This window comes from Rhinolophus hipposideros (assembly GCF_964194185.1).
Source record: "Rhinolophus hipposideros genome assembly, chromosome: 22".
In the NCBI taxonomy this organism is placed as follows: Eukaryota; Metazoa; Chordata; class Mammalia; order Chiroptera; family Rhinolophidae; genus Rhinolophus; species Rhinolophus hipposideros.
The window spans coordinates 21,935,762-21,963,599 of record NC_138068.1 but is presented as its reverse complement, the minus strand read 5'-3'; the positions used below and the strand labels follow the sequence as shown (position 1 = coordinate 21,963,599).

The 27,838-nt window shown below is 54.3% G+C and overlaps 1 protein-coding gene across 4 annotated transcripts in view; it reads right to left on the bottom strand.

Moving 5' to 3' along the window:
* Window positions 1-19,303, bottom strand: part of NOL4L (nucleolar protein 4 like) — a 125,550-nt gene extending 106,247 nt beyond the window's left edge. For 3 of the 4 annotated variants that reach the window (XM_081034178.1, XM_081034181.1, XM_081034182.1), the window contains exon 1: window positions 18,672-19,130. In XM_081034178.1, coding sequence (XP_080890304.1) covers window positions 18,672-18,992 — 321 coding nt within the window. In that variant the 5' untranslated portion in view covers window positions 18,993-19,130. Of the gene's footprint in view, window positions 1-18,671 lie in introns of all 4 variants that reach the window. The other variant, XM_081034179.1, reaches the window with a different exon arrangement.
* Between the last annotated feature and the right edge of the window lie 8,535 nt (window positions 19,304-27,838).

Here is a 27,838-nt window from a genome sequence, read left to right as displayed (position 1 = left end):
ACCAGCTCCCCAGGAGGAATGGCCAGCACTGGGGCTAGGTCAGGCAGGCCCAGGTCCAAATCCTGCCTCCCCCAACGCCAGCTGGGCATGTCCCTCTCTGAAGCTCAACTTCCCCATTTGTAATGCCCATCACCCCCAGCGCTGTCCCGAGGCTCTGAGGCTGATTGGGACAGTCATCTGAATGACAAGGCACTGGGAACCGGGCTGCTGCGAGACCAGTCTGTAGACACAGCCTGCCTTGCCCAGCAAGGCCTGACACCAGATGGACAAACAGGCCAAGTGGACAAGCACATGAGCCCAGACCTCTTCCTCTTCTCAGGGACCTGCCCCAGACTCTGCTCGCCTGTGGCCTCAGCTTCCCTACCCTCTGGGCCTTTCAACATCCTTACAACAGACCTCCCGACCCACCAAGCCATGCCTTACAAAACCTGCTCAGGGACCACAAATCTGAAAGTCGTTCTTATTGCGTGGTAATGTGTGCGCACATGTACATACACACTCATGAGGGAGGGCAGGCTCTGGACAATCTCCACTCCCCTGAGCCAGGAGACACATGTCTTAGCCCTCCACTGGCCCTGCCTCACTGTGACCTTGGTTAAGTCACTCCCCGTCTCTAGACCTCTGGTTTCCCCTCTGAATCAGGCTATTATTTCCTGACCCCTCTTCCTCCTGGAGTTCTTAGAAGACTCAAGTGATATGATAATTCCCAATAGCTGTGAAAACAATTCAAAGCCATACAAATTTACGTTCTGGTTTTAAACGTTTACTGAGCACCTCCTACGGGCAGGCCCATGGCTGGGCACTTACACGTGCTTCCCGGTGTGTTTCCTACAAGTCCCATCGCAACCTGATAGACAGGCATCGTATCCCCATTCCGTACATGAAGGCACTGAGGCTCAGAGAATGACTTGCATCAAGTCATAAGGCCAGAAAGTGGTAGACCCAGGATTCACACCCAGAGTTCTGTGACAGTCAGCCAACTGGAGTGAGGAGTCAGAATGATGGTGTTCTCTTTCCCAAGCCTCAGTGGCTCTTAAAATCATCCTATGGGTTGAAAAAGTAGGTAGTAAGGCCCCTGCCCCATCCCCATCCAGGAGGCTGGAATTACCAGCTCTTACTAGGGTGGGCTATGAGGGCTCAGAAAGAATTTTGTCCTGGGGCCTAAGCTTCTGAGGGGTAAAATGCAGTCTTTTGATTTCCAAACACAGGAGATGGGGACACTTGCCTCCTTGCTGTTCCTCAAACCCACCAGATAAACTCCTGTGTCAGATCCGTTGCACTTACTGTTCCCTCTACCTGGAATGCTTTTCCACCAAATACCTGCATAACTTGGTCTCAAACCTCCTTCAGGGCTTTGTTTAAAATGTCACTTTCTCAGTGACCTCTCTCTGACACCCTGTTTAAAATTCCAACACCTCCTATCCCAACACCTCCAATTCCCCTCACTTTGCTTGATTTTTCTCCACAGCACTTTCCAGCCTCTGACGGGCTGGGTGCTTTCCCTGGTTGTTAACGTGTTTCTCTGAAAATAAGACCGGGTCTTATATTAATTTTTATTCCAAAAGATGCATTAGGACTTATGTTCAGGGGATGTCATCCTGAAAAATCATGCTAGGGCTTATTTTCCGATTAGGTCTTATTTTCAGGGAAAAGACAATATATAGTGTCAGCCCCCAATAGATTGTCAGCTCTTCAAGGGTAGAGATTTTCATTTGTGTCTCCACAGAGCAGGCACTCTGTAAATATTTGAACAACTGAATAAAACTGAGGCCTGGAGAGGAAAAGTTGTGGGCCCCAGGGCACACAGGGAGCCCCAAGACAGCATTTACGTCCAGTCCTTCTGCTCCTGATCCCTACCTTCTGTTCCCTCCCTTCGCTGGCACAGGGTTGGTTTGGGTTTGCTAGAACTGGGGGTGCAGGTGCCTGGTTCCTGCTTCCCTCTTCCCCCCAGAGGCATAGGAATCAGCAGTGAGTGGGAGAAGAACAGCCCCCTCCCAGGGGCCTGTGTAGGGGAAGCCGCAAGGGGGGTTTGTACAGTGCGTCCATCCAGGAGACCCTGGCTTTCTGCCTGCACCCTCCCCCTCCCAGATCCCATAGGCAGGGCTCAGAATAGAACTTCTTTTCTTTCTTGCCTCCTGATTTAGAAAATGGGATCTCCCCCTGGAAACATCAACCGCCACAGTGTGGGTGATGGTTCCTTGCCTTTCTGGTGGCCTCCCTGGAGGACAGTTCTTCCTTTTCACAGATGAAGTGCTGAGGGCAGAAGAGCGAGGGTACCATTTGCTCAAGCTTGCTGGGGCAACGCCAAACCTCAAGCCCTGTTCAGGCAAATCAGACTCATGCACTTGCCCCTGTGCTGGGTCCAGGAGGCGAGGAAGGAACCTGCTTGTGCCCGAGGGAGGGAGCTGCAGCTGGAAGTGGCAGGTGGCCATAGCTGCGAGCAGCTGCTGGTCAGCCAGCCTGCCTGGGCTCACATCCGGGTGCCGCCCTTTGCTCACAGGGGGCCTCGGGCAAGTTGCGTAAGATCTCAGTGGCTCACAGGATTGTTGCAGGAGCCCAGTGTACAAACACACAGGAAGCACTTAGAGCAGGCTGGCACCTAGTGAGTACTCAATTAATGTGAGCTGACACACCACCATGACCACCATGACCCCCACCATCACCACCATCACCTCTATCATCATTACCCCCCCCACCACCACCACCATCATCACCACTACCATCACCATGTCCTATAGTATCTGTCCCCCACAATGCATCCCGCTCTGCTCTACATGACGGAAAAGGCCCTGCACTCCCCACGTCTGGGAGGCTCACCACCGCAGCCCAGGAGGCTTTCTCCAAGTTGCTGAATGAATAAATGAGTGAATGGATGAATGAATGAGGAGGACACTTTTATGGAGAACAAAGCAGCTGACATGAGGATGAGGAGACTGTTTGATTCATTCCTTCAGCCCCCTTGCCCTCTCCACCTCATTTCTCTAGCTCCTGCTCCCATTTGAGCCATTGTCCCCTAGAAACCAGAGTCTCCCTGGGCCTCAGACCCCAGTCTCTGCTCTGCACAAAATGGACCACACTCGGGTCCCTAAATGCCTCCCTTTCTATGTTTCCCTGCTCTGCAATATTCAATAGTTGTCACTGCCTGAGATCTGGCTTTCTGGGGGCCCATTAAAGGATTTCCCCAGCCCCAAGGCTCCCTCAAGCCAGCTTCTCTTCCCCTATTCCTACAGTTGTGTCCCTGCCCTGCCTGCGCTTCCCAACATGGCCAGGAGTGAGTCCAAATGCTTCATTAGGCTTGGGGCCCTCGTGACCACCTGCTGGCTTGCCAGCCCCCACTGGCTCTCTTAGCCCTTGGATTGGAGAGGCCTGATTGTTGGGCAGGTCAGACAGCCATTGACGGGACCCTAGCCATCATCACGCCAACCTTCTTGTTGGCCCCATACCAGCCCTGATCCTCCATTTTGCAGAGGAGAAAACTGAGGCACAAAGAGGAGAATGAAAAGGGTTAAGGCATTCATTGAATAAATACTTACTGCAAGCCTACTATGGAACACAGCCGTGAGCAAGATGGTTAATATCCCTGTCCTGACAGCCCAAGGCACACACAAAAAATCACAGTGTTTGTCAGAGGTTGATAAGGTCTCCGAAGTTGGAGTAAGGGGCTTGAGAGTGATGAGAGACAAAGGGCGTTCGGAAAAGGCAGTCAGGGAAAGCCTCACTGAGGAGGTGACAATTCACCAGGGACCAGTATAGGCTGGGGGAGACAGCCTGGAAGCTGGTGTGAGGGCAGTGAGCAGGAGCTCAGAGGGTGGAGACAGGGGCTAAGCTTGGCCTCATGGCCATGGTGTCTTTTGCTCGGAGGGTGATGGGGACCTACGAGAAGGTTTTGAGCACAGAGGAACATGGTAAGGTTTACATTTTAACAAAACACTTTGGCAGCGATGTGAAGAAGGGAGGAAGTAGGAGGAAGGACAATGAGTGCTACTGCTGAGGAGGAGGTGACAAGAACTGGGGTGGGAGGAGAGTGATGGAAAAGGCCCTGCACTCCTCACACACCCAGAGTTCTAAATCCCTGGGACTCAGAGCTGGACACGGGGGCAGAAGAGCTAGCTTGGGGATGCTGGGCAGAAGTGGCCCCCTTGAGTTCAGCAAGCCTGTCACAACTGGATAGCGGCCCACTGCCTACGCCAACCAGCTGGATGGCACACCAGGCCCTAGGATACCGTGATTACTAGCCAGTGGGCCTACATGGGACTTCCAGCTCTGGGAGGGCAGAGATCAAGTCTGTCCTACTCTCCACTCCTCCTGGAACACAGTAGGTGCTCAACAAATCTTTGTGGCATGAATGAACAGGACCTGATACATAGCAGGTGTCAAAGTTCGCTGAATGAATCAGTGAATGAATGGATGGCCTGCAGCCCTGTATTATTTGCTGGTGGTTTTTCATTTTAGTCTGAGTGCCTTAAAATAATTTCAACTGCTGCCAATCACAGAGCCTTACCATGAGCCAGGCCTCCGGCTCAGTCTCTTACCTGCGTCTAACAACCCCACATGGCAGGTTCTATTACTATGCCCAATTTACAGAGGAGGAAACTAAGGCCCAGAGAGGTTAATTAATTTCCCCAAGGTTTCTCAGCAGCCTTGGGGCGACCCAGGGCAGGGTTTTTTCAGCTACCCTTTAATACGTCCCAAACTGGAATCTTATCAATGACACCATCAACTCAATTGTGAATCCCCTGAGGGCAGGAACCTGCAGGTGGGGGTCCCTGCTGAACAACTCCAGTGCTGCATTACATCTGAGGCACTGCCTTGGCTCCTCACTGCAGCCTGGTACCACCTTCCTGATAAGGAAGCCAAGGCCAGGAGCTGGGAACTTTTTCAAGAACAGTAGGGCTGAGAAGTGGCAGAGGAGGGCCTTGAAACCCCATCTTCTGGGACCTGGCCAACAGCTCTCTCAACAGCCCCCTCATTCCTCCTGTCCCCACCACCACCCCATGTCCCAGCACAGGGGCAGAGGATTGAGTCCTCACATCATGAGCTCTGGACTAGGCAGTGGCTAATTCCTGGGGCCCAGCCAATGGCAGAAAACCCCTCGGTGCCAGAGGCCTGTCTCAAGATCCAGGGCCACTAGGCTGACCTCCAGGTTGACCTCTCACCTCTGCCTCTGGCCTAAAAGGACAGAAGCTACAAAAAGTGAGCTTCAGGACCTGCAAGGGAAGCTGGGCACATGCGTAGCTACCCATGCACAATAGTAATCACAATAATAATAGCAACAGCAACAATTGATAAGAAGGGTCGGTGCTCAGAGAGCATTCAAACACAGGCCCTGCCCTCTGCTAGACTTCAGGAGCCTTGATTCTCACCACAGTCCAGAGAAGCAGGTCCTATCATTACTGCCATTTTCGAAATGCAGAAGCTGAGGCACAGAGAGGTTGAGTAAGTTGCCCAAGTGACACAGCAAGTCTATGGAGGATTCAGGATTCAAACTCCAGCAGTCCAGCTCCAGGGCCATGTAGCTCAGGGAGGGACTGACACATAAAGGACTGAAGCTCTCTGGCAGAGGAACTAAACGAAGGGGGATGGGGTGGGCTGGGCACTTCTCACCCCCTTGGGGGCTGCCATTTTGTGGTGGTTGTGACTTTAAGTCATAGGCGTGCGTTACCTTGAAAACAAACCTCTCTTGTGCTTCTTTGTCCACAGCGCCCCTTGCCCCCTCCTGGGAGGCCTTATCCCTTCTTCTCCCATTTCATGGCTCACCTCCTCATAAGAGCTCTCCCTACTTCCTCCCCAGCTTCCTTGGCATTCTCTCCCTGCCCTGATCCCATCAGTCCCACCCAGGGTGGGCACGGGCCACCCATATCCTTTTGGGATTGTTGGCAGCTGGCTGCAGCCTGGATGTAATAAGGCTGAGCCTTGTCTCATGCAGGTGGGCACGGGGCGCCTCCTGTGTCAGCTGAGGGGGTCATGTTGGCTGACTAGCTGGCAGGCTGGCTGTAAGGCTCTACGCCACTCCCTGGTCCTCTCTGAACCACAGAATCCCTCAGTGACCCCCAAGGCTCAACGCCACCAGGAGACTGATTCTGTTTGTGCCTCAGCAGCATGTCCCAGTGTTGGTGCGCTCTGCCAGACAGACCGTCCTGGGAAGAACCATTGTCCAAGCCCATGTAATACCACAGCGCACCTCAGGACCTGAGCCTTGTTGTCAAGAGGCTGGGTCATTTAGGGAGCTGACTCCCTGCACAGGCTCCAGTCCCTACTCTGGCTCTTAGGAGCTGTGTGACCTCAGGCATGTTACTTAACCTCTTTGAGCCTTTAACACCCTCATCAGCAAGATGAGGATAATAATGGTAACCATGTCTGGACATCACATGGAGTCATGGGCATAAAGTATTTAGCAAAGTATTTAGCACTCCATAAGCATTCAACACATACAAGCTGTGTCACGACTGTCATTGTTTTGACTTGATAGTAGGCATTGACTGAGCACTTTATGTATCTCAAATTATCCCCACCACAACCCTAAAAGGTAGTTAATATGACTATCCCTATGTTACAGATTTGGAAATGGAGGCTCAGAGAGGTAGAGATGTGTCCAAGGTTGCACAGCTGGTTGGTGAGGCAGGATTTGAACCCAGAACTCCCTACTCCAGGCAGCATGCCCACTCTTAGTCCCATAATGAGCAGCCTGGGTTCTGTGAAGCCCACTTCCCCTCTCGCCCTCCTTCCCTGACAGCCAACTTCTGATTGCACCAGCAGGACGTCTGGCCTCTCCTTCTCCACCCGCTTTGGCCCAATGGCTTCCCTCTGCCCTCTGGCTTCCATCAAGGCCTTCTCTCATCCAGATCTGGGGGGTGGGGATCTGGTAATCATTTGGAACAGATCCAGCTGACCACCTCTCCTTCTGGAAGCCCTCCCTTCCAGTTTTCCTGCACATACCCCTTCTTCATTCTCTTCTACCTCTGTCCACTGCCCCTTCTATAATTCTCTGCTCTGGTGTCCCCTGGCACTGCCCAGACTCCGCATCCCTAGGTCTACACTGGCCACAGCACAGGCACAAGTAGAGAACACTCCTGTTTCCTGTGCTGAGTGCTTGACATGGAGTCTCTCTTCACATAGCAACCCTGTGAAGGGAAATATTACTGCGCCCACTTTACAGAGAAAGAAACTGAAGCTCATGGAGGGGCAGAGACATGTTTCAAGGTCATCCAGCTAATGAATCGTGGAGCTCAGTTCAAACCTGGGGTCAGTCTGAACTCTAAAGCCCAACTCAGCAGCACTGTTCCATGTGGCCTCATCACAGATTCTAGGGTTATTGACTCAATCCCAATCATAATCCTAATTATAGCTTCCTTTTATTGAAGACTTGACTATGTCCACACCCTGTCACAGATGATTCTGTTCTATAGATTATAGGAATATATAGAGAGAATAGAGAGTAGAAGGTAGATATAAGTGAAGCACAGCTATTATAATCCCATTTTACAGATGAGAAAACTAAGGCTCAGAGAGAAGAGATGTGCCTAAGATTGTACATCAGTAAGTGGTAGAGTCTGGACCCATCCCCTGCATCCACACTCCCCACTGCTCTGCTGACCTGCAGGGGCCTCACATTTAACATAAAACACTTTGCCCTGAGCTGGCTCCTGTCCCAGCCTCCAGCTCTCCCAGGAGAGGCCCCATCCCCACAGAGCTTCCCAGCCTGAACTCTTGAACTGCCTCCCCTCCACTCCCCACCTTGGTCAAGGTTTTCCTATCACCCCACAAAGGGCTTCCTAACCACCCTTTGGAGACTAACAGCTGTCTAGTTTGGGGATATTTGCAGTGAAGGGGGGTCCTCTAAGGGACCCTGAAATGGAGAAGCAGCCCCTATTCTGTGTCCTGCCTGATCGACTTGGTTTTATGCCATCTTCCCAACCACCCCACAGGGTATGGGTTATCACCCACTTAGATAGAAGAGGCCAGGGGATCAGAACAGGCAAGTCATTTGCCCAGAACCAGAAACTGATGGCTAAGCTAGAATCCGAATGCAGGTCTGTTGTTGGCCATGTTACCTTCCGGCCTTCCCTACGGTTGCTCTCCTGGCAGAGTCACTCTCACCTAGGCAGACCCCTCTCCACATTCCCATGAAAATGACAATCCCACTGTTTAAGCATTTCACACGATTCTCTCCTTTGGTTTTCTCAACAACCCTGTAGGGAAGGGACAATCATCAGACCCATTTTTCAGATGAAGAAACTGAAGCACCGAGTGGTTCCTTAGCTGGGTGCCAGCAGAGGCTGTTCCTTGGTTTGCTAACCTGTAGAATGGGGTCATAACATCCTCTCAGGGTGGTTGAGGACTATGCAAGGTTGTGGAAGGCAGTGGTTCTTGGAGACCCACCCTTGAGATGCTCTCAGACAAGGCCCGAGGCCCAAGTGCGTTTTTCTCACCTCGCCAACATCCAGTCAGGGACTGCCCTGCCAAAGGAAGGGCCCCATGTCTCCTTGAACATTTTCTCAGCCCAGGGATGCCGAGAAAACGATGAGTCATCCACCCAGGCAAAGGCCTCCCTGAAGCTTACATCGAATCCCAGGCAGGGAAGGTTCTAAGCTGGGAAGGGAGCCCCCGTGAAGATGATGAGTCCCCAGCTAGTCCCACTGAGGCCTGAGACACCAAGTCTCCTCATGCCCTCCCGTGCCACACACTACCAGCCTAGAGGACGGTTCTTAGATTCTGCCCACTGGACCCTGCCCCTGTGCCTTCGGCCCAGATCTGTACATCTGCCTACATTTCTGGTGTCCTAACCTCCCCTCCTTCCATCCAAGAATATGGCACCAACACCATATTCTATTACTACCCCCACCCATGTTACCCAGTAATCAACCTCTTGTCCTTCGAGGAAATCAGCCCCTCCTCTCTATCCCAGGCCGGAGAATCATGTAAAATTCTTAAACAGTGAGATTGTCATTTTTGTGGGGACGTGGAAAGGAGTCTGCCCCAGTGACAGGGCTCCCCTGGGAAGAGCAACAGTAGGAAAGTCCAGAGGGTAAGTAATACGGCCAACAACAGACCTGCACTGGAATCCCAGCTCTGCGACCAGCGTCTGGGTCTCGCCTTCTCTCTCTGCACCCTTTTCGCAGCCTACTAGTTCTCCTTCTCCGGGACACATCTTCTTGCCACAGCATTTCAAGGGTTCCTTCTAAAACCCAAATCTAACCTTATCTCCCCTCTACTAAAAACCCTCCAGCGGACTCCTTGCTGTCCTTGATGGTGACGCACTAGCTCCTCTGAGTGGCTTTCCAGATTTTTTCTCCTCCATCTGGCCCCAACCAATTTCACCAGCTCATCCCCTCCGTACCCCAAAGCAGTTCTCAAGCTGATTTAACCAGTTACGCACCCCCACCCCATTTGAAATATTCTGCAGAACAGGCTTCTCCAGGAAAGTAGCCTCGTCACCATCACACACCAGGCCCTGACCCCGCCTAAACCTGTCCCACCTCTCAGCCCGTGTTCATATATTCCCACTCCCTGCAACGAGTTTCCCCCTATTCTGCTCTTGCTGAAACTTTTGTTTTGCCCCTCAAGGTCCAGCTCAAATGTCACCTTCCTGAGAACTCCTTGGACACCCTTGGGTAGGAGGATGGGTCTGGGCCCTGGGGCTCCTGAGGCCCTTGGAGGGCAAAACTGGATGGGTGGTTCTCAGATTCCTGCTCTGAGACAGATGCTGTCATTGTTTCCTCCCCCACTCCACCTGCCTGCTCCGCACCACCCCCTCGTCCCACAGTGGGGAACCCCATAGGGGCAGGGGCTATTCTGGGCCCTGGGAATACAGCAGCAAACACAACAGACGCATCTGCCCTGGTGGAGCTCGTAGCCTTGCAGAGAGACAGATACGAAACATACAAACTAGTAAAAATAAATAAGGAAGTAAGTGAATTAATATATACAGAGGATGTTCAAAACATGTTTATACATTTTAAGAAAGGAACACTGTATTAAAATTGTAATACTCAATATATACCGGTAACAAAAGATGAATACAAGTCACGTTTGACTTCTGCAATGACAAGAGGTGCTCAAAGTGGTTACCATCAGCGTCCAGACACTTCTGACTACGGCGAACTGCTGCTTGAGCAACACTGACCAAAGTGTCCACTTGTAGACATTTTTTTGGCACCCCCAGTATGTATATGTGTGTGTGTATATGTGTGTGTGTGTGTGTGGGGAGAGAGAGAGAGAGAGAGAGAGAGAGAGAGAGAGAGAGAGAGAGAGAGAGAGAGAGACAGGGGATGATAAGGGATATAGAGAAAAATTAAGTAGAAAGAGGTGGGGGGGATAGGGTCCAAGGGTCCTAAAGCTGTCCCGACTGGGTCATCAGGGAGGAGGTGACACTTGGGCAAAACCCCGAAAGAGGAGAGGGAGCCAGCCATGTAGACACCTGGGGGAAGAGTGTTCTAAGCTGGGAGAACAGCCAGTACAAGGGCCCTGGGGCTGGAGTGTGTTTGGTGGTTTCTGGGATCGCAAGGAGGGGATAGCAAGGAGGTTAGTGTGGCTGAGCCTGAATGAATAAGGGAAGAGTGGAGGGAGCTGAGGGCAGCCAGGCAGCTGGGACCAGACCATGCAAGGCCTTGTAGGCTTTGGGAAAGGCTTTGGTTTTGGGCTTTGAATGAGATCGGAGCCTTGGAGGGTTCTGAGAAGAGGGAGAGAATCTGATTTGCTTTTTGCAAAGTTTCCCCTGGTTGTATGAGTCAGAGGGGATTACAGGGGGCCAGAGTGAACACAGGGAACCTAGTAGGTAGGTGGACGTATCTCTAGGCTTGGACAAGCCTAGTGGCAGTGGAGGTGGTGAGAAGATAAAATTTGAGATGTATTTTGAAGGTAGAACCAACAGGATTTGCAATTGGGTTGCATGGGGAGGGAGGGTGGTAAGAAAAAGGAATCAAAAATGACTCCAGGTGTGGTCGGAGCAAGGGAAGGATGGAGCTGCTGCGATGGGGCAGACAGTGAGAGGAGCAAATGAGTGAGCAAGTGAATGAATGAATGACCCTCCGGGCTTTGGAACCAGATGGGCTCACCCCCAGCGCTGATGCTCGGTGGGACCTTGAGCGAGTTCCTTCCGCTCTCGACCTTAGTTTCCCCATCTGCAGCTGAGAAGCCCCATGTCCCGGGGTGGCCAAGAGGATTGGCTGCTGAGGGGAGTCAATGACCTTGTGGGGAGAGGACAGGCCAGCCTCCCAACTCCTCCCTCTCCCCAATCCCCACAGCCTGTCCAGGCCTGGTCAGGCCTATAGCTGTAGTTGAGATGAGAAGGGAAGGGGTGTGGAGGAGGAGTGGCGTCTGTCTCCCACCAGGCTGGGTCTGGGCCAGTGGGAGGGCTGTCTGCAGCTCTGAGAAGCTTTTGTGGAGTGCCCTCAGATGAAAGGACACCATGAGCCTGAGGTGGGGACATGGGAGGGCTACAACACCTGCGGACCCCTGCCTCCACACCCAGGGGCTGAGAGGGTCTGACAGCCATGGAACCCACGCCCTGCCACTTGCTCACTGTGAGACTCAGGAAGGTTCCCCGGCCTCTCTGATGCCACGTTCTCAGCTACCTCACAGAATCCAGGGTATATTAAATGAAATAAAGTGTCTGGCAAATGGCAGGGGCTTAAAAACATGGGAGATGTGCTCAGACCCTTGCCAGAGGGAGGCAGTTATTACTGCAGCCTAACTGTGTTCTCTGTAAGATCCCAGAACCCAGAACTCAGGGTTTTGACCAGGGACTAGGGCAAGAGTGGGACGGGGGTGTATGAGAGGCCTCTGGGAGGCTAAGCCATCTATTATACATAACTTCCTACCTGGTAAGTACCTATAGACCTTGGTAAAGCCCCAGCCCTCTTCCCTCTTGTACATTGACCTCTGGGATCAGGTACCCGCAGCACCAGGAAGGGATTCAGAGGCAGAAGGGACCACAGGAGCCTTCCCTGTGTGATAACTAGGGAAACTGAGGCTTAGGGCAGGAACCAGCGATGGCAAACAGAGACCCTAAGTCTTCATGTTCCCAGCTCTGGGGGTTCATGTCACACCTATGTTTTTCACCAAGACTTTTCTGGTGTTCTGTACTATTCAGTGCAACATGAACCAGGCTCCCACTGGCACTGGAGATAGAGAAAAGACACAGACACAATCTCTAGGGAACTAATAGTTGCTGTCCACCTTCTATGTGCCAGGAACTTGGCTGGGTACTTTATTTCCATTGTCCCATTGAATATCCATGACATCTTTCATCACCACCCCCATTTTCCAGGTGAGAAAACTGAGGCTCAGAGAGATCACACAGCAGCTAACATTTCCTAGGACTTGCTACATTCTTCAGGCTCTACATGCATTAATACATTCATCTCACACCTGTCCTACGAAGGAGATAGGATTATCAGCTCAATTTTACAGATAAAAAACTAAGGCCAAATTGGTAAAAAGGCAGAGCTGGGATTTGAACCCAGAGTCCCTTGGCTTGAAACCCCAAGCCCTTCACTTCCCCTGTATGTCAGGCTAGGCCAGGGGCAGAAAGCAGACTCAGGAGTCCTTATTCTAATAAGCTGCCCACCTTGGTTCTGCTCCCTCTCCTGCTTTGGGGTCCAAGGGCCAGGCTTGCTCTGACACAAGTAAGCAGAGTGACCTTTCAAATGATAGCAGAGGCTCTTCCTGTCTGCCAAGCAGTGGGGCTTTGGAGCCTGTTTTCCAGATGAGGAAACTGAGACTTGGCGAGAGCAAGCAGGCCACTTACCTGGGTCACGTGCAAGGAAGTGGCATGAGTTGGTTAGCATAGGTCCTAGCCCCCTCACTTCAAGTCCAGAGCCTTCTCTCCCAAGAGGACCCATCCCGACCCCCATGATGCCTGGCTTTGGGCTTACTAAGTGCCACCATGGCTGAGGTCACAAGCTTTGACCTGCTGCCCTTGTAGGACAAGGAGAAGGGAGGAGAAGAAGGCTGGAAACAGGGAGATGCCTTGGCCACTGTGGGGAGAGGGACATGGCGCTACCTCTTACGCCCACTCCCTCCTTCATACTTGGCTTCCGCAGCTGCTGAGACCCCAGGGGCAGCAAAGGCCAGAGCAGCAGCTCAGGCTGGCTTGGCTATGATGGAGGACACCGCTGTCAACATCGCACTGCCAGGCTGACAAGGTTTTTTCAGTAGGATCCGGAACATGTGTGCATGCACACAATCACACTCGTGGTCTGCCAATGCCCACACCCCAGGTGCTTGCACATCTGTCAACACAGACGCTCAATCACACACATTCACACGCATGCAGGCTCCCCTCCACCTCTACACACACACACACACACACACACACACACACACACACACACACTGTCCCTGGCACACAGAGTCGTCAGCTGCACATGGACAGGCACATGCACACTCACACCCACATAGTCACGCTTCTGCCACACACACATGCACACAGCCCCACATGCACACACATGCTCTCCTCATGAGCTCATGCACATGTGCACAGTACTCATTCCCACCACCTCCAAGGTAAGAGCTGGCTTGGAAAAGCCCAGGTTAGCCTGAGCCTGGGTCACGTGGTCTCTGAGCAGCCCCAGCCCAGGCTCCCTAGTCCCCAGTCCTCTCAGCAGGACTTCCTGACCCCTAGACATGCAGGTCTGACCCAAAGGAGAAGGGGACGTGCTGTCCCCACCCTCCCAGCAAACAGTGACCCAGGACCCAGAAGGGAGGTTCCAAAAAGGCAGAGCCTGATCCCCCAACATCACCCAGGCTCCCAAATGCAGTCCCCCAGGGTCCCCAAGACCACATTCACCTGAATCACTGAGGCGTACTTAATAAAATAGCCCACTCTGCCATGAGAAATTTAAATGGGGTCCATGCCAGCCCTCATTGTCAACCTCCTTCCAAAGGGCCCCTGGACCCAGGAGAACAGAGGCCTCCTCCCTTCTTACTCCATTTCTGTCCTAGTGAGCCCCGAGAAAGCTCCCAGGGAGCCAATCCTGCCTCAAGCACCAGCCTGTGATTACAGACATGTTGACCAGAGGGATTCTTCTAAACTAATTCAGATTAAGGTGTAATCAACTGAAAGCTTGTCATGAAGGACCTAGGCTTTCAAATTGGATCAGGCTGCAAGACACCTCTGACAGGGTCAGAATGGACATGTGCGCAGGCAGTACCCAAGTTCAGGGCCTGCCCCCAGCAGTGATGGCCTTAGGGAAATTCTGAGCCTCCTTAAGCCTCAATTTACTCCTCTGAAGGATGCCAGTAACAGTAACAGCACTGACCTGGGCCGCTGTGAGAATTCGAAAAGTCACTGGGACCAGCATCTCAGCACAGTGACACGAACAGAGTCCCAGCACAGTGACGTGCACACAATAGTAACTCAGAAAGGGTCACTGTGGTGATAATTTGGAGAAAAGCAGGAAATATTGAGGTATTCAACCGAAGGTCACAACATATATTACAGTGTGCTAAGTCAGAGGCCATTTCCCGCCTAGACCAGTGGCCGCAGGTGCCAAAGGTTTACACAAAAGCTCTGGGGAGAAAGACTGAAGACTGTGAAAATGCTCTCCACTAAATGAACATTGTCTGCAAACTGGGAAAAGACCACCATTAGTCAATTTGGCCAGCGGAACACCTGGGGTCCGGCTCAGAAAAAGCCTGGTGTTGAGAGTGGAGTTTGGCGATCCAGCATTTCCCCCCGGGGAATGATGCTCTAATGGGGGATCCTGGCATGTGATGGGCCATGGAGAAGCCACAGTGAAGCGCAGAGATCTGCATTCCAGTCCTGACTCCCTACCAACAGAAACTTCTCTCAAAGCCTCAGTTTTTCCGTCTAGAAGATGGCAGAGTTGGGCTGAGAACGTCTATCTCCAAGAAGCCTTGGGGCCTTCTCGTGCTGGGAGTTGACAGATGGTCCAGGGCCCCGCCCCAGACATAACCTGAGGCCCTTGCAGGCCCTGAGGACAGCACAGCTCTGAGAGACCAGAGGAAAAGGAAAGGGGTTGGTTCACTTTGTGGCTGAAGCTGGAACGGAATCAGAGGGTCTTGCCTCCGAGGGGTTTGCTTCCCCTGCTTGGCAGCCCACGGAGGCCGGAGCAGGCCAAACTCAAGAAATAATAAATCCTACCCAGGCTTTGCTCAGCCAGGAGGCCTGGCTGGCTCTTGTCATAAAAAGATCTTATCCCCAAGAGCGCCCCGTGCCCAGTGTGGAGGACTCCGCCCTCCTCCCCTCAGTCCTCCGCCTCCACTTCTATTTCCTGTGACAACCTGCAAACTGAAGACCAACTTGCCTCTCCCCCCACACCCAGGCTTCTGCTGCTCGACCCCCGCCCTGCCCCGCCCCCCACCCGGGCCCCAGCTGCAGGAGGCCCCTGCAGAGTGTAATTCCCCTTGCCCTCCTCTCCGCCCTGGGCCGTCCGGACAGATTAAGCCTTTGTCACACACACCCAGAAAAGCTCAGGGCCAGATGGGACAGGACAAGTGGTGTCAGATCATCGACCTGCTGCTGGCCAGGACTCGGAAAGGGCCCCAACCACAGCACCGCATATGGCTGTGGGAGGAGGAAAGGGGGCCCAAGGAGGGGGCAGCAATATGGAAGAGAGACGACACTCCATGGCCACCCTTAGGACCAAGCCTACGCAGGGGGCCCATGTTCAGCTGCTGGATGACCCAACTCCCACGCCCCCACTTTCCTGAAATTGTTCTGCCTGGCTGCTTGATCATACCCACAGCTGTACCCACTTCCCCCACTAGCTGGGTTCTCCAGGAGCAGGCACAGAGTCCAACCCACCCCAATGCCCCAGTGCCCCCCACGAGGCCTGTGGGTGCTAAACAAATGCCTGATACAAAGGTTTAAAGCCCAATGACCTTCACAAAACCCACCCAGGACAAAACTACAGGACCTCCCCCAACTGCCACCAGAGGCAATGATAACTTTAATTGGGTGTGTGAGGGTGCGTGGTGGGGGAGTGAAAATGGGGGCTGTCCTTTGCACCTTTCAAAGAAGGTCCCATTCAGCCCCTCCCCGGAACAGGCCATGGCTGCCCCTGAATTCCCAGCAGGATTCATTCCTCTTAGATCAGTGAAAAGGAAAATGGAAATGTAAAAATAATAACTGAGCCCCAGGAAGGTGCTTGGATATGGGGGTGGCAAGACTAGGGGCATCTCCTGTGGCTGGCTCCGGTTGGCTGGGCAAGTGGCAGGTAACTAACAGGCTCTCTGGGGACCAGCAGGCCAGGCAGGCGGGTGTGGAGAGCTCAATGGGCGGGCTGTCACAGGAGGGCACGTCTGTTCTGTTTGTTATCCTCCTGGCAGCCTGGGCAGGGAGGCCTGGGGCCCCTTTCTCTGCCTCCCAGGCAGGTGGTCCCTTGGGGAGGGCTTATTACTGGTCTGGGAGCCAGGGTGGAGGCTTATGAGGCCCCTGCTGCCAGGGCAGGTCAGTATGGGCCTCATGAAGGGTCTGAAGAGACTGCTGGGCTGGCAGGATGTGAGACCCAGGCCTAGCACCCAATTACTGCATGTGGCCTGGATGGACGCGTGTGCCCTTGCTCTGCCATGACTGTGGCAAATGGGTTGGGGGACTGCCCCATGATGCCCATTCCCTAGAGGAGAGGTCCACCCACACAGAAAACCAGTGAGCCAGCTACCAGGTCTGAGGGTCACCTGCCCCCCAACTCCAGGAGTGGGTGCAGTGGGGGCTCCTGCCTCAGACTAAGAAAGAGGTTGGGCCAAGACTCCCAGCTCACTAGGGAGGGATAGCCTGGATGGGATGGATGGGGGCCACTAACTGACCTGGGAAGCCTGGAGGTCTCAGGGCAATGACTCAGGGTAGGGGGCACAGACCCAGCCAACCATCTGATGGGTCACTGACTTCACCTGGGCTGGGACACTAGCCCAAGATGGGGGAGAACTGAGGAGGTAGGAAATAGCAGGGTTGGGAGGGCTGACCTAGGCTGGGAAGAAGCAATGACCCATACTCCCCTTGTGGGAAAATGGGCACTGATTTGGGCTGGGGAAGGGGTCTCTGACTTCATCAGGGGAGGGGGCAATGATCCAGATTCCCCAGGTTTGGGGGAGAGCACTGATTTAGGTTGGGAGGGGTCCCTGACTTGCGCGGGGTGGGACACTGCCCCAGCCTTCCTCTTGGGGAATCCGGCCCTGGCGCGCCCATCGGCCTGGCCCTCTGCTCAAGGTCCGGCCGGAGGCGGCAGCGGCGCAGATGGGCTGCTGGCGACCGCAGAGGCAGCGGCGCGGTTATCAGCGCTCCTCGCAGATGGGCCGCCCGCCCTCCACGCTCACAGCTCCCCACTCCCCGCGGCCTGCAGCCCCGTCCCCAGGGCGCGGTGGGAGGCGCCTCCAGATCCGCTCCCTGGCTCGCGCCTCTCTCCTTCTCGGCCCCTTCACCCCGCGGGCCCGGCCCGGGCGGCCGCCGGAGGGGGAGGGGGAGGGGACAAGTGCACTTTTCGTAACGACCGAATCAATTGTGTGTGAAGAGCCCGCTCCGGCCGGGGACGGGGCTGAGCGCGGGGCGGGCGGGCCGGACGGGGGAGGAGCACGGAGGGGGGAGCGAGGGAGCGAGGGAGGGAGGGAGGCCGGCGCGGGGCGGCCCCGCTCGCTCGCTCGGGCCGGGCGAGGCCGGGGAGGGAGTGAGGGGGGCAGGGAGGGAGGCTAGCCCGGCCCGGGAGGGCCGGGGGCTGAACGCACTAATGGAGGGTCTCTGCGACGGAAAGTTCAAAGCTCAGCAGCGCCCGGGGAGCAGCCGCCCCCCCAGCCCCCACCCGCTGCAGAACAATGAGGTCCCGCGGGGGAGCCGCGGGGCCCGCGCCGCACGCCCTCTCCAGGGCGCCCCGGGCCGGAGGGGAAGCCCCCGCCCGGCCACCCGCCTCCTCCCTCCCGGCGGCTGCGGTTCCCCGCCCCCTCCCCCACGCCACCCCGCCCGGACCGGGCCAGCCCCGGGGACGGGGGAGGGGAAAGGATGGATAGGTCAGGCCGCCCCCGTCCCAGGGAGGGGGAGGCTAGGGGCCCGGGGGGCGGAGGGGGCGCCCCACCCACCCGCGGGAGGCTGCTCCTGCGCCAGGCTGCGGCTCGGGCTGCCCCTCCCCGGGACAGCCCCGGTGGGGTCGGGGAGACAGTGCCCGGGCGGGCCCCCTCCCCTGGCGCTGAGAAGGCGAGTGGACTCCCCGTCCCGTGGCTGCCCCTGCCCCCCTTCCCGCGGCACCACCCTCCACATACACACACACACACACACACACACAACACACACACACACAACACACACACACACACACACCGCCCAGCCGGCCCGGGGGCGGGAGAGCGAGGCGCCCGGGACAGGCAGCCCCGGGGCGGGCGGGGGGGTGGGGGGAGGCTCAGGCTTCGGAGCAGCCGCCTGCTGGCGGGGGGAGGGGACGGGAGGACGGAACATGCTGGGGTGAGCAGCCCGGGACAGCCTGCCCGGCACGGCCACAGCCCGGGCAGCGGCGCAGAGGGGGGCAGGGACACCCCGAACCCGGAGCGCTGCCGTGGCGGGTCGGGGTGGGCGGGTGAGCAGGGACGCGTGCGCCTCGGGCGAGCCAGACCCACGGACAACCTCATGGACACACGTTCGGACACACATCCACACCCCCAATCCGCCCCCGCCCACCCCGAGCCCCGCGGCGGGACCGGCCCGCGGCCACCGCGCGCGCACTCACCGAGCCTGTCTTGACCGGCACATACACCACTTGGCCCATCTTGGGTTCCCGGCCGCTGCCCAGGCGGAAGCCCTTGGAGCGCACCCAGAACTGGAACTTGCCTTTCTCTCCGGCCGCGGGGCCGCTGCCCGCGCCGGTCCCGCCGCCGCCCTGCAGGACCTCGGCGATCCGCTGGTATTTGCTGCGTGTCACCGTCTTGGTTTTGGCCGAGTCGCCGTAGGTGCGCAGGCACCAGTCCCGGAACTGGCGGCCCAGCTCAGAGTCTCCGGGGCTGCGCTCGCGCTCCCAGCCCCCGCGCAGCAGCAGCGTCGGCTTCGGCATCCTCCCGCCGCGCCCGGCGCCCTCGGGGGCGGGCCGGTAGCCGGGCCGCCGGGTGCCGGGACTAGGCTGGGTTGGGCCGGGCCGGGGCGCGCCGCGGCCCGGGCTGTCCCGCAGTGTGGCTCCCGCGCAGCTGCTTGATGGGCACGGGCGGCGGCCGGACGCGCGGGGCTGCAGCGCGCTCTGTCCTGCTCGGGCGGCGGCGGCGGCGGCGGCGTTGGCGGCGGCGGCTCCGGCTCGCCTCCTGCTCCGCCTCCTCCTCCCCCCGGCCGGGATGCAGGAGCGATGGAGGCAGCTCCGGGCCCGGAGGTGCAGAGGGGGCGGGCCGCCCCGCGGGCGGCCGGGGGAGGCGGGAGGCGGGGAGCGGCCCCGGGCGCGGGGAGCGAGACCGAGCCTGGGCGCGGGCGGCGGCGGCGGCTGTCAGCTCGCGCGGCTCATCCTGCTCCTGCTCAAGCTCCCGCTGCCGCTGCTCTTCCTCCTCCTCCTCCTCCTCCTCCCGCGCCCGCCTCCACCACGCCGCGGGATCCCACCTGTTAGAGCGTCGCAGCCTTAGCCGCCGTCCCCCCTCCCGTGCTCGCCCGTGGGGCCCAGCCCCCGCTCGGCCGGGCCCCTCGGGGCGCGGGGGCTGCCGCGCCCGCAGCCGCGGGGAGGGCAGGAGCTGCAGGCGCGCAGTGCTCAGCGCAGGGACCGAGTTTCCTCTGGCCGGGCCTGGCCCGCGCCTCGCAGGCCGCGCTTGGTACGGACCTGGCAGTCTCGCAGGGAGTAGGGCACAGACCCCGCCCGACCACCAGCGTCCCTGCCTCGCCGGGGCGGCCCCACCCGATTTCAGCCAGGCGCTGGCGGTACTGGGCACGGCCCCTTCCCTCCGGACAACTGGCCTGGTACGAGCCCGGAGCCAGAAGAGCAGTGTTCCCCTGGGGAACCCCAAACCGCCTCTCTTAGGGGCCCCTAACTTCTTCCCCTCAGCCTCACCCCAAATTCCCCGAAGTTTGGTCGGCCTTGCTTCTGCCAGCCCCACTGCTCTGAGACAACCCCAGGGAAGTCGTCAACCTTGGCCCATGGCCTCACTCAGGACAACCCCACCAAGGCTTCAGGCAAAACTCAACACACTCACAAACTCAGCCTGAGATACCCTGTCTTCTTGGGTATACCTTGGCCTAGAATCTCTTGCTGAGTTAAACTCAGGTGGCCCACCAGCCCCCCCACCTCCCTGGGCAGAGCTGAGCTTGGGTAGAGCCAGCCCCCTCCCCCTTAATGAAATTACTAACATAAATAAAGGCACAGAGCAATTCCCCAGAATTTCTGCCCTCCTTTCTTAACAGGTTGTGAGGAATTGCTGTGTTTCTCTCCCTGCTGTTCCCTGGGGTCCAGCCCACATATCCCCAGGCCTCTCCTGTAGGCAAGTCACCACTCAAGCCTGAGGCCCAGATTTTAGCCAGTGCAAGACCGTTTTTCTGCCTAAGAAATACTGGCTACCCCCATCCCAATGTCCCCCACCCCGATACCTATATTGTGCCATGTCCTGGCAACTCTGAGAGGCAGAGGGGATTGGCCCATTTTATAGATGAAGGCCTGGGGCTTGGAGACGTGTCGACCTGCTCAAGGTCATGCAGGGAGGAGGGGAAGGTCTCAGCTAGGGCTATCTGGCTCTTGCTACCACATCATACAAGAAGTCTCCCCCTGCCATCCTGCTGGGAGGGATCTCCACACTGCGTGTGCTCAGCTCCCTACCACCAGTAGACAGGGGGCTCAGGGCCCATGTCTGAGTCATCCCTATACCCCAGACCCTAGCACAGCACCTGGTACACAGTAGGTGCCAATACATGCTTAAAGAACCCAAGAAGTCATTTAAGTCTCAACCTCTCTCTGCATTTCACATAAACTTATTTTTAGATAATTTACATTTCCATGTTACTTTATATACACCAACAACTCCACAGTCATTTTTCTTCTTTATCTCCCTAAGAGCTCTTTTTGGTTCCATGCTAGCATGCCCATTTTTCAGAGATGACCACTGGGGTTCAGAGAAGGGAAGGTACTACCCAAAGACCACCTAGGTCTAGAGGTACAGGGGCTCCTGCCTGATTGGGAAGACCATGGCCTAACTTTTCCAATATATCCCTTAACACCCCCACAGCTGACTCCCTTCCTGAGAACAAAGTTGCTCTAGCCCAGCAATGCTAATGGTCACTTTCCACAAGGGTTCCCTGGTGCCTAGGTGGTGGGGCCCTCATTTGAGCCCAGGTTTCTCTGTCTCATTCCAAGACCCACTTCAATACCCACTAAACCAGACCACCTCTCCATGCAATCAGGGTCTTAGCCAGCCTTTCAGAAAGTAAAAACCTGGTTGTCCGTCTTGGGCTGAGTTCTAGTGTGGCAGAAAGTATGGTGTAGTGAAAACATAGGCTTCAGGTAGAGTCAAACAGATTTGGGATTAAATCCCAACTATTTACCATAGCATTCTTCATGCCCATTGGCTGCCTCCGAACTGAATGAACCCATCAGTCCACCTTCGCTGGGTGACCTCAGGCGGGTCACTGAACCCCAACTTCATTATCTGTACAATGGACAGAGTGTTATGGATGTAAAGGTTCAACAGAATAAAATATGTGAGAGAACCTGGCCTATTAACAGGTGTCCAATAAATGCTACTTTCTCCCTCATAGACGTTGCAAAGTAGTCAAGGAGGAAGATGAGCATTGTTGATACTTTTCATGTTTCATTCATTCAACAAACACTTCTTGAGCAGTCATTATATACCAGGTGCTGGGATCTCTAAGGTCCTTGCCTTCTAGGAGCTCACTGATGGGTGGGGAAGATAGCCGCTGAATAAACTATCAATAGTACAGCTTGGGGAAAGGGCTCTGATGGAAATAGGGAGCTGCGAAAGCAAATAGTGGACAAATAGAAAGCAAATAGGGACTGCTTTTCTTAGGGGGATCAGGAAAGACCCCTCTGAGGAGGCAGATTTGAGAGTTACTTAAATGAAAAGAAGCCAGCTGTGTTCTGAGAGAAGAGCATTCCAGGCAGAATGTACTAAGACCCTGAGGTGGGAAAGAGATTGGCGTTTTCCAAAAGCTGAAAGGAGGCCAGTATGACTAGAGTAAGGTGAGTGAAGAGGAGCTGGAAGGCAGGAGACCATGGGAAAAACTTTGGATTGCATTCTAGATGTGATGGGAAGCCATTGCTGCATTTTAAACAGGAGAGACTGAGGGGTAGAGGGCAACTGCAGTAGCCCAGGGGTCTGTGATCAAAAGGCTTAGAGGTCGGAGGCCATAGTTTCTCCTCTCATGTCAGCTCACTCTATACCAGGCACATCTCAGCCTCTTGCCCCAAGTAGAGGTGGCTAAGCCAAGACATGAGAATGGCCTGCTGCGGCCCATTCCCACTTCTGTGGAAACAGATTCCTGGACCGCTGGCCTATTCACGTCAGTGACATCCTTAAACAGGGGTCCTGCCCCAGAATATGCTGGGTGGGAGGTAAGTTTCTCACAATACCCAGCTTGGGAGTGGGGTGGGCAATCGTGATCATAGAGGGCAACTGTTCCTTCTTTCTTTCCATTCCAGATACCTACCAAAAGGACATAGTAGGCTGTTAATCATAGTCAGTGGAGCCCCTGGATATCCAAGGGAGGCTGGGATTGAAGCACAGGGAGTCCAGAACACCAGGGCTCATATCTACTTTCAATACTAACAGTAATATACTGGGTCACAAGAGGTAAGCAAAGAAGGGTCTGCAGAGAATATACAGTCTAAACTGCCTGTTACAGGTTGGTAAACTGAGTCCCAGAGAAGGAAAGAGGCTCAGGGCCACAGGCAGAGTGTGCACCTGGCCTTTGTCTGGTTCTGCCCAAATCACCTGCTTTTTACTGAGCTCTGACTCTGGGCCCAGATGAGTAGCAATGCCTACAACTGAGAGGTGGGGTGGCCCCAACCTGGCCTGGGGTGGGTCAGAGTTCCAGGCCTGGGGTAGGGCAAAGTGACTCAGGCCCCACAGTCTAACAAAGGCTGGGAGGAGGCCCTGGAGCCTTGGGGAGGAGTGATTTCCACTGCCAGACACTGGTGCCACCTCCAAGGGCTTGTGCCATTGCCAACCCCCATTTCAAAGCATCTCTCCCTGCAGTCTGCCTGGCCATGCCAATCAGCTGCTCCAGGTCCACCTCACCCAGAAAGGCTTCCTGACCCTTCAGTTTGGTTCAGGGGCTTCCATGGTTGCTCACAGACCCCTGGGCCTTTTCCATCCCAGCTCTGACCACACCATATCATGATTGCCTGGTTGGTTGTATCTACCAGTGCCCGGCACAGGGGCTGAGGTTTAATAATTATTGAATAAATGAGCGAATGAATGAATGAATGAATGAGCTCGTTCTCAAAATGCATGTCTCACACTGGAGTGTACAGCATTTTCCACCACACTACTCTGCCTCTCCACAATCAATCAGTCTATCAGCATTTAGTGTGCTCTTCCCAACACGCTCTGCCACTGAGTGACCTTAGATGAGAGCCTTGATTTCTCTAAGCCTCAGTTTTCAATGCCGGTAAAATGGGCATAATAATTTTTCCTAACTCACTGGGCTGTTATGAGAATATGCACTCAATAAACGTTAGCTTATATTACCACTATGTCCATCTGCCATTCATTTTGACGTTTGTTTGAGTATCCTCTGTGTGTCAGATGCCATGCCTGGTGTTGGGAATACAACCATAAACAAGATGGACCTGGCCCAGCCCTTGTGAAGCTCAGGGAGGAGCTGACTTTAAAAAAATCATGACAAATGGGTTGAGAATTAGAAAACAAAAAAGGTGCTTTGAGAACATATGATGGGGGCTTAGCTAAACATCTCCGAGAAGCCCTACCCTAAGGGTTCCTTGGAAGGAAGCACTCAGGGCAAACAAGGAAAAAGAGAAAAATGTCTCTGCACCTACAATGGCCTGTGCCATGGTGCCTGTGGAACCACAGCCAAGTGGGAAAACATTCTGCCCACCCCGCAGTTTGAGAATCCCTTGAGTCCAAGATCTCCCTTTTCCAGAAACTAAACCATAAAGAGATAAGGATTTCATTCAAATGTCACCTCCCCAGAGGAGCCCTCCTTGACTGCCCTTTCAAAAATAGTCCCCCAGTGACTATCCCCTGCCCTGCTTTATTCACATTCACAGACTCAGCACCACCTTTCATTGTAACATGTATTTGTTTGTTTCCTTGTTTCTGTTCCTCTCATGCACTGGAAGGTATGTTCCAGTGCAGGGATTCTGTCTCCTTGACTACGGTATCTCCAGCATCCAGAACGGCCTGGCACATAGTAGGTGTTCAATACATAGTTGTTGAATAAATGAATGAATTTATTGGGGATATAGCCTAAGTATGTATGTATGTGTGTGTATGTGCTCACATTATAATTGAAAATTGCAATAAGATCCAGGAAGATTTATATCGAATTAAAACGGAAGGAGGCTTTTCATTCTGTTATTAATTTTGTCTATTGCAAGTCACTTCCCTTCATTGAGCCTCAGTTTCCTCATCTGTAAAGTGGAGCTAATACTGACTTTGCAGAATCATTGTGAGATGTCAATCAAATGTAGTACCAAGTGCCCAGATGGGGCCTGTCACACAGTAGGTGCCCTGTGAGCAACTGTTATTCTGATGGAGCCCTTGGTTGGGGAGGCTTATGAAGGGGGATCCTCAGGGCCTGAGTGTTCCTGCAGGACACAGAGGAAGCTGATATTGGATCTGTCCCGTCACCTGAACTCGCCAGTAATTTATTGATGCTGGATGCCGGCACCTAGCAGCTTGCCGGGTCAGCCTCAGGGAGCAGGTGTGGGCCGTCAGGGCCTACCCCCAGTCTCACGCATGCGGGGCAGGGTGGGAAGAGTGGGTCTGCATGGCCCAGGAAAACTGATAGGTCAGCCTTTACAAATCCCCTACTATGTGTCAGGCACTAGGGGACTGGGGGGAAAAACAGGCGCATTCCCTTCCTGGCCTGAGCTCCTAGAGGGTGAGATGGATATGATTTGTAATTTGCACAACCACAAAAATAGTGAGAGCTGCAGGAGGGCCTACTGTGTGCCAGGAAATTTGTACATATAACCACATTTAAGCCTCAATGAGGTCTGGTTCATATTTTATAGGTCAGAAAATGTCATCAAGGAAAGGTCAAATGATGTGCCCAATGTCACAGAGCTAGTGGCTGAGGGAGAATTTGAACCCAGATCTGCCTGGTTCCAAAGCCCAGGCACATGTTACTGCCACCCTGCCTGCATCAGGCTAGCTGGGCTAAGGGTGTGTTTTTAAAAACCTTAAGTAAAAAGCTCTGGGAATTTAAAAGTGAGAGGAGGTCCCTTCCACTGAAGGCTTCCTGGAGCCGAAGCGTTTAACTTGTCTTCAGAGGATGGATGAAAACAGCCAAGAGGGGGTGTGCTGTTTTAGGACATGGAAACAAAGACTTGAAGGCAGAAAAGGAAATGGTGTTTGAGTGTGGTGGACATGCCCACCTAAGAGAGCAGACGGGCTCTGTAATGGGCCAGGGCTTGCTGGGGCCTTGAATGCCTGGCCACGCTTTGGGCCTCACTGGGTGGGCCATGGGAGCCATGGGAGGTTGTTGAGCAATGAAGCCACTATTTCCCCCTGGCCTATATGTTCTAAGAGGCCAGCCAATTAGGCTAGAGGGGCCTGGCATACAAAGACCTCTAAGGAGATGCGTCTTCACCTTCCTCCACTCTCCTTCACCAGCTCTCTGGGCCTGGCAGGCTTACCGGCTCTGGAACACAGCTTCTCTCTCTCACTTCTGTATCTCTGTTCTCAGAAATCCCTCACCCTGAATGCCCACTCCATCTACCCAGATCCTACTCACTGCTCAGGTCTCACTTCCAGGCCCATTTCCTCCATGAAGCCGACCCCAGTTGCACCAGCCCTCAGTTACAAGCCTCAGCCTCAGAGGCCTGGGCCAGGGCCCATCCTCCACTAAGAGCCGCAGCCCTCACCATCCACAGTGGTCTGCTATTGCTTTCACCTGCCTAGCAACATTCTTCTCCTGGTAAACTGAAATTCCTTGTAGAAACTGCCCCTTCTCCATATTCAGAGCATGTGGCTGGAGCAGGACTGACCTGAACTCTGGCCATTGAAAACATCCCATCCCCTAGACCACTGTGATGGTGGCCAGAATTCTGAAAACACCCTTTTGAACCTCTGGATTCATTTGTGCCTGAAGGCCCTTTTTATTTTCACTTAGGTCTCTTTGTGCTAGATTCTTGCAACCCAAAGATCCTTGTCGTATGTACTGTCTGTTCAGCGAGGTTTGGGCCCTCTCCGGTCTGGCCCAGACAGCTGTTCCAACCTCCTCACTGGACTCCTGGCCTGTAGGTTTTCCTCTTCACACCAACCCAACGGGTCCCTTCTCTCAATTATGACCTGTTATTCCACAGAATAAAGTCCTAGCAGTCAAAGCCTTTCACTGTCCTGTTCTGGACTACTCCTCTCTGTGCCAGACACACTGAACTCTCCATTTCTTTGAACAACAAACTCTTTACATGACTATAATTTATAAATTCTGTTCCCCACTGGGACTGTCATTTTCCCCCAATTTTCTTCCTGGAGTCTCCTACTCATCCTTCAAAACCCCATTTGACTGTTACCCTGTCTGCCATACTTCCCTTGACCCCCAAGTCGGGTGAGCTGTCTCTTCTCCTTGGTACCTCAAGCTCCCCAGCTTATCTCCCTCAGAGCAATGACCACACAATGTGGCTATTATCTTCTGCTTGGCTACCTTCTCCCCAGATGAGGAGCTCCTCAAAGATAGGGTCATGTCTTATTCACTTCTTATCTCCCAAAGAGCCCAACGGACTAACACGCTGATGGTGGCTCAACTCAAGGTCATACTGCCTTGAGGCCTTGTGAGCCACTGGGTAACTATTTTTGCTGGTCACTGCTTCAAGCTGAGTACTCACTGGGTTTTTCTTTTTCTTTTTCTTTTTTTACCTCAGGACTTCTCAGAGCCTTTAATTTGCTAATGGGAACTGTGAACCTATGCATAAGCTTGCAATCATCTTACCCAATTGCTCCATTTCAGGAATGGAGAAATTGAGACCCAGAGAAGGATAAGGATTCACCCACGCTATTGACAGCAGAACTGGGCCTGATGTCCAGCCTCCTGCCCCTTCACTCAGTTTTCTGTTCTCTATACCTCTATGCTTCTCCCCTCTACTCCTCAGGCCCCCTGTAGGTACAAGTCACCTCTGTAGCAAAATGTTAAGAGTGAGAGCGCTGGAGACAGACTGCCTACAATTTGAGTCTTGTGCCCCCTCATCAGCTGTGTGACCTTGACCAAATGACTTCACTGCTCTGAGTTTCAGTTTCATCGTCTGTAAGGTCTTCATAATAATACCTCATGGAGTTGCTGGGAGTTGTAGAAGCACTTAGTACAGCACCCAGCACATAGTAGGTCCTCAATAAATGGCCACCAGCATCTCTACGACCTCAGCTTTCTCAGGAAATATTGGGCACACTGAACCCTGACATCTTTGCGGAGCTATAGTTCTCTCTGGAGAAAGATCCCAACTAAGTGTTAGGTCCAGGCTGGGATGACCTCCAGAGGGTTTGAATCTGGGTCTCTGCACAGGGCCTGCTCGTCTGGATGCCTAGCTGTCGAGCCTTCCTCCTCCCTGATTTAAAAAGAGACATTTTTTGTTTAGAGGAATTTTCCTCCATTTCTTATTGGCTCTATAAATTGGATTTTGTTGAGTGGTTTCTGACAAGCAAGTTGAACAGGCATGTGTGGGGAGGAAATGCAAGGCCGCCTCTGGCCACGGGGTGGATCTGAGGCCTTGGGTTCTGCCAGTTGCTGGCTGAGAGCTCA